We start from the raw sequence: 18,154 nt of genomic DNA on the forward strand, positions 1-18,154 counted from the left end.
TCACAGAGATGATGGTAAGTGGTAGAGTTGGGATTTGAACCCACTCAGATTCCAAAGTAATGTGCTGTCAGTCATAATGCTTCCATATTCGTATCATCTGTGAATTTCCATACATTTTCTCAGTCTTTATCTGAGTTTTTTGAGATGGAAAACTTCTCTTTCTGATTCTTATAAAATATAATTTCTATTAATTTTTTTTTTTCTAAAAGGAAGTATTGGGTAATTGAAATCAGATTGGATTTGAAGCTATGTTGATGGAAGTACACATGGGATGTGGGCTGAAGCATTCAGTGTAATTTTTCTTTCCATCAGCTAATTTTTAAAGTATTAAGTAAGTAGATTCTGATCCTACCAGGGAAGATTTAAATTCTCTTGAGAGCTTGGAGTTGTTAAATGAATTTCTGGAAGTGCATTTTACGTTTTCAGTCTCTCACCTCATCTCCGTGTACCTGAAGCTCTGTGAATGCTCCTTTGCACCTCCCAGGAGCAGCCAGACCTCCTCCTTGTGCCTTCCTTCCCCACTGCCTCCACACCACCCCTTCACCTCTCCATTCACTCCCCAGTGTGGCCGCTTGGATGTGGTTGTCACCGGGGTACTTTGCAAACAGCCAGATTCTTTTGAGTCAGTAAGCAGAGACCAGACTGCTGCTCCTATCTGGTGCACAGCTTAGTTCAGAAAACAAAGAGTTAAAAAGGAAGCCTGGACTGTGACCGGCTGCGACAATGGTCCTAGGGGGCGCTGTAGCGAGCTCCGGCAGTGACTCATGCTGCTCTGTCACTTGGCTCAGCAGTGGCCCCTGCCACGCAGGCGGCCAGGTGGGGTTACAGCCAGAACACGCAACGAGTGGGGAGCATGAAGCCTGCACTGCAGGGGCTGTGATGCCCGGCTCGCCAACTCCACTGGCCGGCTTGCCACAGACGGACGCCTCAGCCTGCAGCCATGGCAACGCTTCTGGCCCGCTACACCCCCCGGAGCCCACCACAATGGGCAGCCTCCTGGTGACTGATGGCCGAGTGTCCTCCTCCCTGACCCAGAGAGTGTAGTAGGTCTGCAGAAAGTGGAGAAGATGTAAGATGCTCCTAGCCCGGAGTCATGCCTTAACGAGGTAGGACGCAGACGGCCATCGGTGCATTTACACCATCAGTGCGCTGGGATGCTGTAAATCATCGGGAAGAACTTTATTTGGCTGGTGTTTCATTATGCTGATTAAACTGCGGTGGATTTGGGCGGCATGATTGAGGTGGGGAGGAGGGATAATGAACTAAAAAAAAAAAAAAAAAAGTGGTTGGTAAGAGCTCTGAGCACACTCCTCTGGCTATGAATGAGCCAGACTGCAGTGCTATCCTACCATGAGTTACATACCTCCCAGGTCCTCTTTCCTGCTCCTTCCTCTCATCCCGGTTAATCCATGAAATGCAGACATGCCATCTTATTTCAGTGACTAACATTAGATATTAATGATCTGGAGCTGTCCAGAGGAGGAAATACATAGGTGTGCGTTGGTTGGCACTCTGGCACCAGCCAGCCTGATGCTCTGTCGAAGTGTTCTGGAAATATCAGGAAGGAGCAGCTGGCTCCCACGAGTTCCCCAAAGTGCTTTCGTTCCATCAAGTGACCTGTTTGAGTTTCTCCTTCAGTTTACCCCAACGGGGAAGGCAGCCTGTCTGCCAGTTGGTGGCCATGTTGGCAGAGAAGGGGTTAATCTCTTGTTGCTGTAAGAGCCGAGGCTGGGTCTGCCTGTGTGAGCTAGATTGAAAGCAGGCGCTGCAGTGCCATCGCTAAGGCTGAAGGAGTAGGACGATTTTCTCCGCAACAGTGTTGAATCCGTCTGAATTTTTCTCTCCCTCTCTTCTTGTTTTTCTCCAACCAGCTCCTCCCCCCTTCGTTCCCACCCTCAAGTCTGATGATGACACCTCCAATTTTGATGAACCAGAGAAGAATTCGTGGGTTTCATCCTCTCCGTGCCAGCTGAACCTCTCAGGTTTCTCGGGCGAAGAACTGCCGTTTGTGGGGTTTTCGTATAGCAAGGCACTGGGGATTCTTGGTAGATCTGAGTAAGTGAAGATTTGACTTTCTAAGGACCTGTACTGATGTGAGGCATAGAGAACCCAAAGGTGGTGGTGGTGGTGGTGGGTTGGTTGGTTTGGCAGGGGGTGGCGGGGGAGTGCAGTGAAGGGAAGCTGTTAATCAACCTGCATTTGGGAAGCAGTTTACCTGTCTGGGCTTTGGTGGGGTAGATGTTTCATATTCTCATTTTGCTGTGTTTAACGTTCCTCTTCCTGTCCCCAGCATCATAATCGTCCATTGGGTACTTTGGGTTAGTTTTTCAGTGTTTGGTGTTCTTTCGAGGGGAGGAAAGAGTGGGGGATATCTGGCAGTGCAGATCCTTGGTGGAAGGAGAAACGTGCAGGGTTCAAAGGAGCCGTCCGTCTGTTTATCCCTCTGTGTTTCCATCTCGCAGGTGGGTGGGTGGAGGTTGCTGTCTTGGCTGTATTGAACGAGATCTCATAAGCTAAAGGTTTCCTGATGGGCTTCGCCGAGCTGCAAGTGGCTCTGTCAGCGCTCTAACAGATAGATGGTGCTCGGCTCCGCTCGAAGTCTGCTGTGAGATCGGGGATCTGGCAGCTGAGCTGCTCTGAGCTGGCGGAGCGCTGGCGGCCAGAGAGAGCCCCGTTACCGAGAGCCACTGAGAGGGAGTGCGATGTAGCCGAGCCATTGATTCCCAGAAACTGGGCTTCACAGGGAAAACAAACCAACCAACCGGGAGCCTAGAAAATGGAAGTAGAAACATCACTGTAAACCTCTCAACATGACAGGTCTTTTCTCCATTCTTGAAAAAGCTCATGAAAAACGCATTCACACCGCACCCGGGACTGGAGGGTCCTGGCTCCCAGCCTCAGGGCATTTCTATAAAATGCAGTAGCTTCTGTGGATATAGGAGCTCCGTGTCTTGCTTCGTTTTGTGATCCCGTGACATTCTGCATTCAGAGGCACGAGTTCCCCGGGAAGGTCTTGGACCAGTTGTGTTATTCCCCCGATGCCCCTGGCTTTCTCACTTGGAGGCTCTGGGGGTAACGTTAGGTAATTAGTTGCTGCCCACTTAGGAGACAAGCAGAATTTGATTTTCTCCTTGGCAGTATCCATTCCCGATTTGTTGTGCCTGTAGTTCAGAGATCGATTTGAAGGCATGCGTTGGTTCTTGGATGGTGTCTCCCCATGGGTGCTATTTTGACACCGATGTTCCTCAAAAGATTTCAGACCATCGTCGGGGGACTGGGCACTTGGGATGAAATAGGGTAGTGGGCTGCAACTGAATGGGAGAGAGATTTTTGTATTGAAAGATGCTGAGGTGGTCCTCCTTTCCTTCTCCCCTGGGCTCTGGGTTTAACATCCGGGTTTGGATTTTGGTAGCATTGGCTGTGCCTTTCTGGCTTATTTGCTCTGCAACTCCAAAAACAGTCTGGATGGTAGGAGAGCCGGCAGAGAGCTAACTAGCTGTTGAATGTGCCATCAGATGGATTTGAAATGGCCCAGCAGGGCATTTGAAGAGCAAGGCAGAAGTGGAGGCCCCACGCTAAAGGACGCGTGGTTGGTGGGCAACTTAACATGGACACGCGCAGCACCCTGAAGGTCACACATTGGACTGGAGGGAGGTGTGTGGGGAGTTCCGGTTCTGGTTAGCAGTGGGCTGGCCAGCTCAGAATGAAAGCTTGCTTGGGGTGCTACTGATCTGAAAAATTAGGGAGGATTTGAGGGAATTCGATTTTCAGGGCAAAGGCAGAATGCTGTGGGGGATCTTAGCCATTGCAATCAATCTGAAGCAGCGTGTGATGAATGGCTTATCACTCGTGAAGCCTGGAACTGCATCTGCCCTTCACAGAAAGCTCAGTTAAGGGAGCTCTCTGACAGGGGGGACATCTCAGTCTTCAGGCCCAGGCACTCAATAAATATTTGTTGATTTAATTTGCTCATGATCCTTTCCCCCAGATTGTGTTTATACTGCTCATTGTATTTGAAGATAGGCTATTTCACCTTTGATAGTTCACAATACATCTCTAGAGCACAACGCAACCGTCTGCTCGTGCCCCAACAGAATGCTGAATGAGATTCTCATAAAAAAGGAAAAAAAAAAGTCCATGCAAACAAAAGCACGTATTTCTTACCTGGAAGATGGGACTGGAGTATTCCTGCTTTTGGAGAACTTTAATGTCTTTGTCCTGGCAGTTTGGGGTTGGAATCAGAAAGATATTCTTTCGTCCCGTGTCTCTGAATGTGATCTTGCTGTCGGATTTGGCTCCTTGGTCATGGGCAGCCCTGCGGGTAAAAGCCTACTGCGTCCTTGTAGAAATCCACTCCACCTGTTGGATGTAGGTGACCCTGGACCAATGGCATTATCATTATTTAGTAATGATAGTAAAAGAGGCAGTAAAAGAGGCAGTGGTGAAATTAACCAGAAGCCTCCGCAGTTCTGTGGACATATAGACAAAATTCATTTAGAGGTGGGAGGAGGCATTTTCAGGGGATGCTGCTGGGGACCTGCTGTGTCTTCACGAACATCTCCTTCTCCCTTCCCCACTCTCAGCATCACAAGTTTTTATTTACACACAGGGATTACCTGTGCCGTCACTCACTCTTCACACTGCCGAGGAAATGGCAGATGCTGGGTGCTGCACTGGGGAAATTGACCCCAGATCTGTTACCAGAGAACTGAATGAAATGTTCAGAGGTGGAGCTGAATGAATGGGGAGTTTTCACAGAGGCTCTGGTCGTGAGAATGATTTTAATTGTTTTGATCGTTGGTTGCTTTTTAGGATCCTTTTTTTGGGACCCCAGACAGCTTTTAAGCCCGCCATGGAGCGCATCATTATTTTAAGCTTAGCAAGAATCTTGATCTCAGCATTCTGTGTCTGAAGTACCGTGGGCGTTGCTCGCAGCTTGAGTTGGAGGGAGCAGGAGAGATTCGTCAAGACTGGTTTTGGTTGTCTTTGGGATGGGATTCTGGTGAAGCTGGTGCTGGAGTGAGGGAGTTTCTGTCTCGTGCCTCTTTCTTTTTAACTGCCAATAACCCAGGCCACATCCCCAAGCTCTGGATGCCTGGGTGTTTCTCTGAGCCTCTGTTTGCTTGAATTTTACAATATGTTAAAGGTTTAAAAATAAAATGGATCCCAGCTCCCTTCCCTCCCCTGTCAGCAGGGGTACATTTCTTTAGGTCCCTTCTTCCTAGATTGGAGATATTGTCTCATTTAAGCCTTGGCTGAAACCATGCCTTTTTGCAAACCTTCAGTATAAACTCTAGAAGGAAAAAACCAGTCAGTTTTATATTTTGTGCTAGTTTTACACATGCTGGTTTGATGCTTTTGGAGAACTAGGAAATCTTGGAGGAGCAAAGAGATCTCGATGAGGTTGGAATATGTGGGATGCCAGTGTCTGAATAGGCTGTTTTTAGGAAGGGGGGCTCTCCCTTCCTTTTGGCTCAGGGCTCTTTCCTTTCCTTCTGGGTGATCAGAAGTTTCATTTGGGAGCCAACCATCTAAACACGGTGGAGGAACAAAAAATGACTTCCACCATTGCTTCCCAGATTTTCAGGGAACCAGTTTTTGGTACCTCTTCCTTGCTCTATCGGCGATCCTTTGCATGCCCATTTCCTCAACTGCAAAGTGAGGGTGGGGGGAATGATCCCTTCCTCTCAGGGCTTTTGGGAGGATTATATGAAACCCATAAAGCACTTGATCTAGTTCTTGGGACATGGGAAATTCTCAGTAAATGTTCACTGTCATTATTTTTGTTATTGCTAGTTTGCTGGTCTGTATGTGCCTAGTGTCCCTCTGTTTATACCGAGAGGCTATGGAAGGACCTCAGCAGTAATTAAGTAGTCCAGTTGTGCCAGAGCAGAAACCCAACCTCCCAGATCCCAGGAATTTTCTGCTAGAGAAGCTTAAACATCCTGACTGACAACAAGCTCATATGCAGTGGCCAGATACTTGCAGGTAAAAGGCAGTTGTGGGGACGGAGTGGATTGGGGGATAGAATTAGAAGGCCCAGTCCTAGAACGGGTGCCTTTCCATCAAATTGAATAAGTCAAGGCATATATGTGTGAAACAGTCCAGAGGACACAGGGCAAACAACTTTCCTGAAGAACATCATGGTACAAATGGGGTATCCGACTGCTTGAGGAGTCAGGAGAGGAAGGCAGCCTTCCTTGTGGGGTCGCTTAATGGGTAATGTTAACTCACAGTTCTTGCCAAGTTACAGTGATGATCTTCACTGGAATGTCTTTCCATTTCCGCAAGTCGGCCGTGATCTCAAGAGCTGGGCTGGGTCTGATTCATCCTGGTTCCCTTAGAGCATAGGACATGGTAGACCATCAGTAAATACCTGTGTTGGAGACTGAGTGTGTTTGCACACTAATTGGAGGTAAAATATTTGGCTTTTTAGAAGACAGTAGATTTGGATGAGGGGAGAGAAATGTAGAGAGCATTTCAGGTAGGTTCAAGTGGTGACAACAGCCCATCCATACAGGGCACCAACCCTGTACTAGGCTCTGGTCTAAGCACTTTGCACTGATGAACTCATTTAAATTGCACAATGACCCACGAGGAAGATAGTGTCATTATTCCCATCTTACATGTAAGGAAACTGAGACATGGAGAGAGGTTAAGCAACTTCCCCAGGATCACGCAGCCCTGACCCTTTCAGCTAGAAGTTGAACCCAGACGCTGTGGCAGCTCGAGTCTGTTAGCCACCGCTCTATGCTGTCAGGTATCAATGCTGCTGACAGGAAAAATTAGGGAATTTGTGTGGAGTCCCCAGGTTTACATGCTTGTCGGAAGTGGAGGCCCCTTGTGGGGAATGATGAGCCGTAGGGTTGGGGCAGGGTGGAATGAGGGCTGAGAGGCAGTCTAATTGCTGAGTTTTGTTTTCAATCTCTGCAAGTTTTTTGAGTAGGTAGATGATGTAGCTCTTGCATTTAAAAAAAAAAAATTTCTGCCTCCTCTCATTTGGAGACTCTTCCCTGGGGTGTGTGTGTGCTCACATAAACACATGAGTAGATATTCTCTCCTGGAAATTTCCTTGCTTGAGTGTAAGCTTGGTGAGCTGAGAGAACGGTGTTGACCTTGCTCTCTACCGTGGCTTCGGGCTGATCATATGCAAAGCGCTCAATAAGCATTTGGTGAACTGGTCCAAATCATTTTTATGGCTGCAGCTTTCAATGTGTTGATGACTCTATGATCCGTGTCTATGCAAATCTATGTTTTATACTCCCAGCTGCCTTCTGTCATTTATCCTGGGGATGGCTTATTCCAGCGGAAGATGGCCTGAAATCTCTAAGCAGTCCTACTTCCCTTTTACTGAAATACTTGGGAGGGTGGGGGAGTCTTCCCTTAAAAACTATCTTCCTTTCCCTGTCCAGGGCTCTCTGTTACTGTTCCTGCTACTTCCAGATCCCTATTGCAAAGAGCCTCATCTGTCTTTTGAGTTGTTGTTGTTGTTTTTTTTAAATAGTCAGCAACATTAACAGAGTGTGCTATAGTACACAAAGGTATGCATCTTCTGTACTTCCTAAATATGTTAAAAAACAAACAAACAAACAAACAACTGTAACTAGCTCCGGCCCATAGTTCCTGTCTTCCAGGTCTCTGTGTTTCTTCCATTTCCACCATCATCCAGACTAGATATCAGATCTTTGCCTCTGTCTGTTGTGTTGGGTTCTCTCTTCTCATTCAATTTCTTCTTTCCCTTAGTCAAGCACATCTTGTTCTACTTGCCTTATTCTGTTCTCTATTTAGACTGTACGTGCTTGCCTCGCGGGCCTGGCAGGACCATTCTGCCGCCTTCTTGTTTGTCTTAAAGATACCTTTAGGAAATCTAATCCAAATGAGCCTAGCCCAATCCTGAAGATTAGGCTCCAAAAGATCTGTCAAGTGCGTTTTTTGCTGGCCTACACATGCTAATTTGCATGGTTGCCTCGGCTCCCTTAAGAAGACAATAATTGACTAAGTGGTGCTATGTGTTCCCAAGCTCTGCGCCAGTTTGGCACCTCTTCCTTCGCCTAAGTGAATTTCTCGCCATTCTCTCTGTTTTACTTGTCTTTTGTCTCCTGACCTCTGTCACCTTCCTGTCTCTGACCAGCTTCATCAAAGAATAGCCTTCACTCTGTGCCTCTTTTCCAATCTCTCCAACCTTATGGAAACTGCTGTTTGAGAAGCCACTGATTCCACCCGAACTCCAAAGCCAGTGATCCCCACCTTGCCACGTGATACCGTCATTTACCACGTGTGTCTTGAAACTTTCTGCTTGCTTCTCTTCTGCGTTGTGGAAGCTTGGTCTTCCCTCCTACCTCTCTGCCTGCCAGTCTCACTGCTTCCTGGCTGTTGTCTTCTCTTCTGGGTTCTTAAAATGCTGCACCATCTCCTCAGGTTCCAGCAATTGCCTTTTTAGCCTGGTCTTGCTTATATGACTTACACTCTCACTTCCTCTTGGCTTTCCTCCCTGTGTGCCCTGTGTTCATTATGGCCAGGATGTTCTACCAGTTTCTCAATGTCCCTGTCCTCTGTTTCCTCCCAACACAGACAGGCTTCTTTGCTCACTCAGTGAGCCAGTATGTGCCAATTTGGTTTCCTTGTTTCATTTAACAAACTACTACTCTCCCTAACCTTTTAGACAAGAAAACAGAGTCATCTGAAGCTACTTTCCATCTCCCCCTTCAGCCCATCATTTGCCAGGTCCTCTCTCTAAGCTGGACCTCTAGGATGACACTTGGGTTTACGCCTTTCTTTCTGTTCCTTACTGCCACCCCTCATAGAGCTTTGCTTGGACTGGTGCAGTAGTCTCCTAACCAGTTTCCCTGCCTCCAGTTTTCCCAGCTTTGATCCATTCTCCAAAGAGGATGGAATTCTTCCAAAGCACAAATTGGATGATGTCATTCTCCTACTCAGACCTTCAGTGGCATCACAGTGTGCGCAGAATTAATGGCCACTCCTGAACTTGGTATTCAAGCCTCATATGCCAAGACCCCAGCCTTCCTTTTCATTCATACCTCCTCCTCCTCCCCTGTGTCTGGGCACACTGCTCAACACTCACTGACGACAGGGACCATCATATCTTCCACCTCTTGCCTGAAACAGTGCGTTGCCCTTGGCAGGTCTTCAAAGAACATTTGTCAAATTGAAGTACACTAAAGTGGCCAGGGATTATGCCAGTTCCTTCTGCACAAGTGCTAATGGAAGCTGTCCTCTAGCGAGCACTTCTTGTGTGCCTAGAGCTGTGCTGAGTGCCTTACATGCATTATCTCACTCAGTCTTCCCAGTCTGGCCATCACTCTGCGCGGTAGTAGGTATTAACCCTGTTTCCAGAGGAGGACACTGAGCCTCAGGCAGACTGAGTTCTTTTCCTGATTTCTTGCAGGTAGTAACACATTGAAGAATTAGACCCATCCCTGGCTGCCTCCAGGAGCACTGTGCTGTCCTGCCTCTAACAGTTGTGACTTGGCTGGATTGTGCGGGACCTACGGGCTCGCCTAATAATAAGGGTGAGAGAGTGGCTCCTGCTGAGAATTCACTGTGGCACTGTTCCAAGTGCTTGACATTCTTGCTTAAACCCAGAAGCACCCATTGTTTTATAGCTAAGGAAACTGATCATGAAGCTTGGGTTTTTTAAGATTTATTTATTATTTGGGGGAGAAGCCAGGGAAGGGCAGAGGCAGAGGGAGGGAGAGAATCCCAAGCAGTCTCCATGCTGAGTACAGAGCCCCATGCAGGGCTTGATCTCACGACCCTGAGATCACGACCTGAGCCAAAGTCAAGAATTGGATGCTCAACCAACTGAGCCACCCAGACGCCCCAAAGCTTGAGTTACTTCTTGAAGTTCATGCACCTTGCATGTGGCAGAAAATGGCCAACTTTTCCAACTTTTAACTTTAGAGTTGACATAAGTATTCTTTGTTTTGGGGCACAAACCGTGGTACACTCCTTAAAAGCCCAGGATTTGGAATCGAAGATGTGGGTTCCCACCTAGGCTTTGCCACTCACCACCTGTGTGAATGAGGCATTTAGCTTCTCCCAGCATCAATCCCACCATGTATAGAGTAGGGGTTGTTACGGCGCTTACCTGCTAGGTTTGTTGGGGGGAACACAGAGAGTATGTGATGTTAGCACCTGGAGCAGAGTGAGTGTCATTTCATAGTCTTGTGGTTTTGGGGTGAGGCTGGGCCGACGGATGCTTTCAACTCTCCCTTCGTCCCTGCTTGAGTTTATAAAGACATCTTGCTGGTTTCTGCCCATTGAGACAATCAGGCTCCACGTGGGGTTCCTGACAGATGTCCTAATATCTCCATCCAATTTTTTACTCTGAATGGGGTCCGTGATGTGTTGGCTAAACCAGTTCCTTCCATAAAACATGCTTGAGGCTTCTGGTGGGATCTAGTTCCAGTGGGGTCTGGAACTTGGTGCTGGGGAAATGGGCTATGCCCAACCTGGGTGGCACATACTCCCACCCATCCCCCAGTGCTTGAGTGTCCCCTGGAGGGGACAGTGCGTGTGTCATCATGACACTGCTGTCCTAGAACCAGTGTATCTGGGCACCTCCCAGGCAAGGTCCAGAAAGCTTTATCGTGCCAGCACTGATTCCGCATACTTCTTGTTTTGGATTCCTTTGTCCACTGTGACCTTTCACTGAGGCTGCCTGGGGCTCAGAAACATTTGGCATACCATTCATTCACCCATTCAGTCACTCCGCAAATATACTGCTCTAGGCCTTACGGCATAACTGAACAAGACAGACAGGGTCCCTGCCCTCAAGGAGCTAGCATTCTGTTGTGGAGACAGAGGATAAATAAGTTCATAAATAAGAGATTTGCAGATGTTGGTGAGGGCTGCAAAGAAATTAGAACCTGGGGTGGGGAATGACCACCTTGATCCCCGAGGCCAGGACTAGCCTGCGCGTGTCCAGTGAGCACAGAGCCCAGAGGGTGGAGCTTCCTGGCACATGGGGAGCTGGGTTTTGAGGTTGGATGGGCCTTCAGGTTTGGATTCTGACTGGGGACGTGGTACATGTGGTTCTCATTGACTGAGTGTGGTGGATGGAAAGGCAGTAAGAATTGGACTCAACGAGATAAGTTAGGCCCCTGCGGCCATCCAGGAAGGAGGCGGAAGTATGGCATTAACCCACACAGTGGGGCACTGGCTTAGAGGTGGGGACTGTGTGAGATGTCCCACCAGTAGCTACATTTCCATTAATTATGTGACTTTAAATAAATGCTTCTAGAGTTACATATTAATCGTTCCAAGCAAATGCTCTAATTCAGCCGGAGACCACTGCTGTGTGTGTGTTTGGGAGAGAGTGGTGTAGATGGGTAGGGAAGGGTGCCCCAAAGCTAGCTAGACTCTGAAAGTTTAGTAGAGACGTATTTTTAATATTTCCAACTGTTCATGATGGACACCACTTGTGTATTTTTAAATGGGCTTATAAAGTTAGTTCATAAATTTCAGAATGCTCAATCTTAAAAGCCAATATATTTTTGGAACAGAATGCTGATGAGTGTTTTATTTTTTGCACCATATTACATCTTGCTGTTGCATGTATTTTTAGTGCTGTTGGCCACAATTAAGGTAGGGCCCTCAGCTGAGCTAATTTTGATTCCCTGGGTTTAGACTCAAGTATCTGTTCTTGGTTATCTCGAGAAGATCTGTGATTTGTGATCTGGGTCCTCTGGGATCTGGTGGTATCTTCTGCAGTCTCGGGTTCCTCTTCCCAAGGGAATAAATGGTTGGCTTGATGGCTTAAGCATGATCTTCATTATTATGGCAGTGACCAGAGATACTCAACGCATAGGCTTCCTTGAAGATGGAAGTACGGATTGTCTCTTCTTTGGCTAGGAAGCATTCTCTTGGTAGCTTTATTAAGGAATTTTTTTGAGTCATGTGGATTATTATAGACACCAGGAAAACTACATTTTATCATTTGTACTTAAATGTTGAAGTTACATGGAAAGCAATTTTTAGGTCACATCTAACACATTTTAAGCAAATATTCTTTCTGCTGCAGCAGAACCCACCGAACCCGACCTTCCCTTGGTGTGACATATACCATTACCTCTATTAATACTTGTTGGGCCCCTGTAATTATAAAGCAGGTGTGTATATCAGGAAGAGATGTTGATTTCAGAGTAAATTTTTCTAGAAAATAGAAGCTGGAAAAAAAGAGGAAAACCCAAACTTGGCTTTGTGCTCGAAGAGACAGCACTGCTGTGTGTGGGCGGCTGGCTGCATGCTCCCGCTGCTCAGAAGTGCCTTTTTTCTCCATGGGTATAACTGGCTGTGTATCAGAGATGTGGCCAGGAGGAGTAGGCAAGCAAAGTGTGGGCAGGCTGCATGTTCTTTTATTAACATCCTTATTGTACTGCATCTCATCGAGCCCCGAGCATGAACCAGCTTGGGCCCCTGAAGTCTGTACTGTTTCCTATTTAATTACCCCCCCCCATCGAGCCACCAAATGAAGGAGGAAGAGTTGCTCTTGTGTGTGCGTTGACCTGTTCCTGGAGGTTGCTATGGACTGACCTGAATGGAAGTTCTTGGGCACCCGGGCTGCTCTGGACTCAGCCTTGGAGCTGCCCTCCCAGCATTGCCCTCAGCCAGTCACAGATAGACGTTACCTTCCCTTGAGTGATCCATTTCTCTTTCTCCTGTAAGCTCCCTCCTCTGGGTCTCTGCAGCGCTGTTCTTGGGTTGCTTCTCTTGGGTTTGTCCAAGGCTGACCGGCCGAGAAGTAGCAGTTGGGATTTGAACCTATGGCCATTGGGTTGCAAGCCCAACTTTGAAGCAAAACCCAGTTCTGCTGCCCCACACCAGCGCCCACATCATTGTAATGGGGTAGGAGCATGTAGAGGCCATAGGAAAAAGCCATTCCCTTAACTTCAGTGCCATCCTGCAGGATTGTTGAGTGAGTTCAGTGACGTAACTTGTAACTCATAAAGTATCAAGTATAGTGTCTGACGCGTAGTTAAGTTTCAATGAATGGACACTATTATTAATGACAAAGGTAGTGGCATTAATTCTCTCTTCTACGTTGCTTCTTGTTTGAGGATGGGAATTCTGACTTTCTTAACTAGGAGTCTACATGAGAAATAAGTAGAATACAAATATGTTGAGCCATACCTGTCTCTAGTATGTTTCTCTTACAGAAGTAATTCATGGAAATGGCATAGTGACGTATTAAAAATAAGGGTAAGAATATCTTTAATCACTGTCTGAAATCTGTACATTGTCTTGAAATTCATAGTCCACAATGATGAACTTCAGAATTGTGTCCCCACTCAAGGAGTGACCAAAAGGCACCAGTACCAAGTGGCCTGGCCAAAATGCCACCTCGAGCTGAATGCTGGGGACAGTCATACCACGAGTTTTAAATCCCTAGACCTGAAATCGCAGGTGCTTTCTTCTAATTAGCATCCTGCTTCTCAATCCTCTTTGTACGTTAGAATCACCCAAGAGCTTAATAAAATGGCGCTGCCCGGTCCCCTCTCCCAGTCAGTCTCTGGTTTAATTGGTCTAGTTGGGTCCTGTATATCAGGGTCTTTTGTTGTTGTTGTTTTGTTTTTTATAAGACTTTATATTTTTGAGAGCAGTTTTAGGTTCTCAGCGATAGTAGCAAGAGGTGTAGAGGTTTCCTATTTACTCCCAAATGGGCACAGCCTCCCCCATCATCAACATCTCCCACCAAGAGGGTATTCTCATTATAGTTCCTGAACCTATAGGCACACGTCATCATCCCACAGTTGACCTTAGAGCTCACTGTTAGTGTTGTGTTTATTATGGGTTTGGACAAATGTGTAAGGACCTGGACCCACCATCATAGTATCCCATGGAATATTTTCACTGCCTTACATCAGTATTTTATAAAATCTTCCTAGGCGATTCTAATGCGCAGCCCGGTTGAAGACCAGGGAAGTTCCAGAAAGCTGTGAGGACCTTTACCCCTACTCCATTCCTCCAGCCTTAGGTACAGTCTGGGTTCAGTACCAGCATTCTTACCATAGCTTTTTTTTTAGGTGTGATTTTTATTTATTCTAAAAGAGAGAGAGAGAGAGAGATTTCTTTAGCACCTTTATTCTGAAGAGCTCTTAATTGCTGTACTTAGAACTTCTAAACACTGAACGTTTGTCAAGCATCAAAATAGCTATCAAAATAAAAAGAAGGACCTGGATCTCAGGAGGTGAGGAGAGCTGTCTGACGGTCTCCCATGAGTGCAGGTGGGTGGGGGGGCGCATATCCATTTGATTCTGGGCCTCAATAATGAGTGACCTAGAAATGCTTTTTTTTTTTTTTTTTTGAACAAGCAATCAGCTTTTATACCTACAGCAACGCACTTTAAAAAGTAAATACTGCTGGATCCTGTCCTCCATTTGTTGTCAAGTTTTGGGGCCACTTCCCACCCCAACATCAAGCACCCCCTGTAATCGTTCTTCTAGAAGGGGCTGTATTCAGTCGCTAAGAGCTATGGCCTCTGCTATCGTTGCTGACCCAGGTCAGGGTGTAAATTAGTGACATGTGGGTGTCTCCTGATTACTAAAGGACCGGGGACCCCATGTGTGGATTATCCCTCCCTCCTTGGGGGGTTTGGGTCTCCTTCTCTAGCCTACTCAACACAGAGAAGTGAGGTATATAGGAGGTAGCAAAGGCAGCCCAAGGTCATGCCAAGCAATGCATTTCATTTCAGATTAAAAAGAAAAAGTGTGCATGTGTGTGGGTTTTGGCTAGATTTTAGATAGAAAATAAGCTAGTGAGAGCTCTAGAACTAGATTAAAATTTTTGCCCAAAGTGTTGTCAAAAAATCTGTTTCTGGATTTCAATCCCTGTTGCCCATTTTTTTTCTGTGAACAATCAACATTTGTTTTAATGTGAATAATAGCATGGAATACTTTCAGCCCCCCCGAGTTTATTATTTCAAACAACTGTTCTAGGCCTGCGAGGCATGTGGTATTTATTTACACTGTTGCATGGGTTGTGTTGATAGAAATGACAATGACGGTAGCCAAGGTTGACATTTATTGAGCCCTTGTAATGCGCCAGGCGCTGTGCCAAGGGTGATATCCGGCTGATCTCATTTAACCCTCACAAGAACTCTTTGAAGTAGGTTGAGAATTATCTCCATTTCACAGATGAGGAGACTGAGGCTCCCTAAGTGGCAGAGTCAGATTTTGAACAGAGCAGCATGCCTCTGGGTGTCCACTGCAGCATGGATGTAGGGAGCTGTCACTGGGGTACAGCCAGCCGGCCAGCCCTGCCGTGCCAGCCCTTGCCACTGGGCCAGGGAGAGAGGGCTAAGTTGCTGCAGGAAACAGACCTCATGTAGGCCAGGAAGTAGTTTGGGGCATCAGAAAGCAGAATTTCACTCTCTGGTAAGAAGTGACTGCTCACCGATGACTGGCTCTTGCAACCCTGTTACCAAGGCAACAAAGATGGGCACGTGGGGCTGTGGTAGGCTCTGTCACATGTCCCTCTGAGCCCAAGAACCTCTGCTGGCTATTCCTCTCCCCTTACCCTTCACCCACCCCAGGGTTCATGCCCAGGGTGCCAATCCCTGAGGGCAGCTGCCCTGAGTGAGAGGTGTCCTCTCCACCCATAACTCACTGCTTCTTGGGACGAGGCAGAGTGTGTGAGTGACATATACATGTATGGGTGAGCGCCTCCTTTCTGTGGAGAGGGCCTCCTTCTAGCCACCTCTCGGGAGGCCATGCTGCATTCTTTTCATGATGCCATCCTGGGCACTCTGTCAGGTGCGCCTGTCAGTCCTGACCTCCAGCTCTCCGTAGAGACCAGCAGAGATCATTTGCAACTTGGCAGCTCACCTCATAGAATGATAGAGGGTAAAGAGTTAAGACCCAGCTAGCTTCAGGCTGGAGCCCTGTGTGTAAGTCCGTGCTTAGGAAGCGTACCAGTCTCTTATTGCTGCTGTAACACGTTGCCTCAAGTAAGTGGCTTAAAACAGCATGAACTATATCACCTTGGAGTTCTGGATGCCATGAATCCAAGGTGGGTTTTTCTGGGCTGAAACCAGGACGTAGACAGGGCTGTGCTCTGTGGAGCCTCTAGGAGAGAATCGGTTTCCTTACCTTTCCCAGCTTCTAGAGGCTGCCCAGATTCTTTGGTTCCGGGCCCCTTCCTCCGCCTTCAAAGCTAGCAGCGTAGCATCTTTGACTCTCTCTCTCTCTCTGACCCTGACCTGACTTCTGCTGTCACATTGCCTTCCCTCCTCTACTTTTGTCTCTGAAGGACCCTTGTGATAACATCACATCTTCCCAGAAATCCAAGATAATCTCCCCATCTCAGAACTCTTACCTTAGCCCCTCTGCAAAGTCCCTTTTGAGTCCCGTGACTCAATGCCAAGTAATGGATTCACAGGTTCCCGGGATCAGGACACATACAAGTTGGGGGTAGGGGACTTACTTGGTTCACCATAATAAGCATTAGCTGGGGTTTTTGGTCTTTTTTTTTTTTTTTTTAATTTTTTATTTGAGAGAGAGCAGAACGAACGAGAACACGAGTTGGGAGAGGGAGAAGCAGACTCCCTGCGGAGCAGGGAGCCCGATGTGGGGCTCTATCCCAGGACCCTGAGATCATGATGTGAGCTGAAGGCAGACACTTAACGGACTGAGCCACCCAGCCACCTGCTTTAGCTGTTTTTATAAAATGGAACAGAACCAAATTGGCTAGCTTGGGGCTAGAAGAACCAGTAATTTGATCAGTATTGTTACTGATGATGTTTGTTAGGCACTTGCTGTGTAAGCTCACTCTTGCCTCAGGGCCTTTGCATCTTAGTCTCCTTCCCTGGAGCATGTTTCCTTCCAGAACTTGGATGGCTAGCACCTTCTTATCCTTCAGGTCCCAGCTCAGATGTCACTACTCAGAGAGGCCCTTCCTGGTGACCCTTGCTTAGACCAAGTCCCTGACCCATTCCCTTCTCTCACACCATAGCCCCCTGTGTCCTTCTTCGGCATCATCTGTAACTTTTTGTTTGTGGGTTACCCGATGCATGCTGTCTGCGCTCTGCTCCGGGAGTGCGGGCGCCCTGGCTGTCTTGTTCATAGCTGTTCTAGTACCTGGAACAGAGCAGGGGCACAGTGCGTATCTGTTCCGTGAGTAGGTGAAAGAAGCCAGGTAGGCACAACGCCGTGCGTTTAATGATCACGCTCCCCTCTGTGAGAGGTCCCTTCATTGTCACATCTCACAGATACGGCAACCAGGGCCTGGAGAGGTTGAAGCGTTGCCTCAGGTCCACGGCGACTGAGTTTACACCCAGGTCAGCCAGAGTTCTTGCTTCCGTCCACCTCTCTGCCTCGTGGCCTTGAGGTCATCAGAAGCTTCTTGAACCAGCTCTGTGGACAGCTGCAGAACCCTGGCAGGTCCCTTATCTCTGCTGCGGTTTCTGAAAGCAGCTTTTCCGAACCACCTGCTGGCCGCCTTGACGCTGGCTTTCTTCTTATCTAGGTCTGTCGTGTCAAGTCTGGACTCCCCTGCCAAGACTAGCTCCATGGAAAAGAAACTTCTCATCAAAAGCAAAGAGCTGCAAGACTCCCAGGACAAGTGTCACAAGGTATTTATTTCCGCAGCCGGCCTCCCTCCTTGCTCCAGGATCCTCCCGTCAATGTACACCAAGGGAGCCACCCGGGGCCGCTGCGGGCACTGAGCCACCTGATCCATACCGAGCGGGCGAGGCGCTCCCTCCCTCGCTGAAGTCTCGCCTCCAGCAGCTCAGAGGGAGATGAATTCAGGCCTTGACGTTGCCGTCAATCCTTTAAATCTTAACCAGAGGAGGCCCTGGATTTAGAACGGCCAGTTCCTCAGCATGACCCAGCCCGATGTCTGCTTCTTCCGGCAGGTGGCGTGGGTCCTCACCTGTGGCCGCGATGCCTCCCATCTGCTTTGAGTGATGCGAAGTCTCTCTTCTTAGTCCTTTAAGCCTCCTGCTTATGTAACTGCAGCCACTGTGTTGACTATGCTCAACGTCTCTTAACGCTCACTGTTCCTGCCCCAGGGCAGCTCTCTGGAAGCTCCTAAAACCCACTCCTTGCCTGGGACTCCTCTAAGAGTGCAGACGAATACATATCTCCTTGCCCTGTCCGGGATTGGTCCTCTAGATCTTTGCAAGGAGATGGGG

General features: G+C 47.8%; 1 protein-coding gene across 1 annotated transcript in view; it reads left to right on the forward strand.

Moving 5' to 3' along the window:
* The window catches only part of CIT (citron rho-interacting serine/threonine kinase), a 162,176-nt gene that overhangs the window by 59,796 nt on the left and 84,226 nt on the right, over nucleotides 1–18,154 (forward strand). The window contains 2 exon segments of the mRNA XM_032876169.1: nucleotides 1,872–2,055; nucleotides 17,485–17,590. Coding sequence (XP_032732060.1) covers nucleotides 1,872–2,055; nucleotides 17,485–17,590 — 290 coding nt within the window.

The sequence above is a fragment of the Lontra canadensis genome, unplaced genomic scaffold, assembly GCF_010015895.1.
Source record: "Lontra canadensis isolate GAN:19392208 unplaced genomic scaffold, GSC_riverotter_1.0 scaffold58, whole genome shotgun sequence".
NCBI lineage: Eukaryota > Metazoa > Chordata > Mammalia > Carnivora > Mustelidae > Lontra > Lontra canadensis.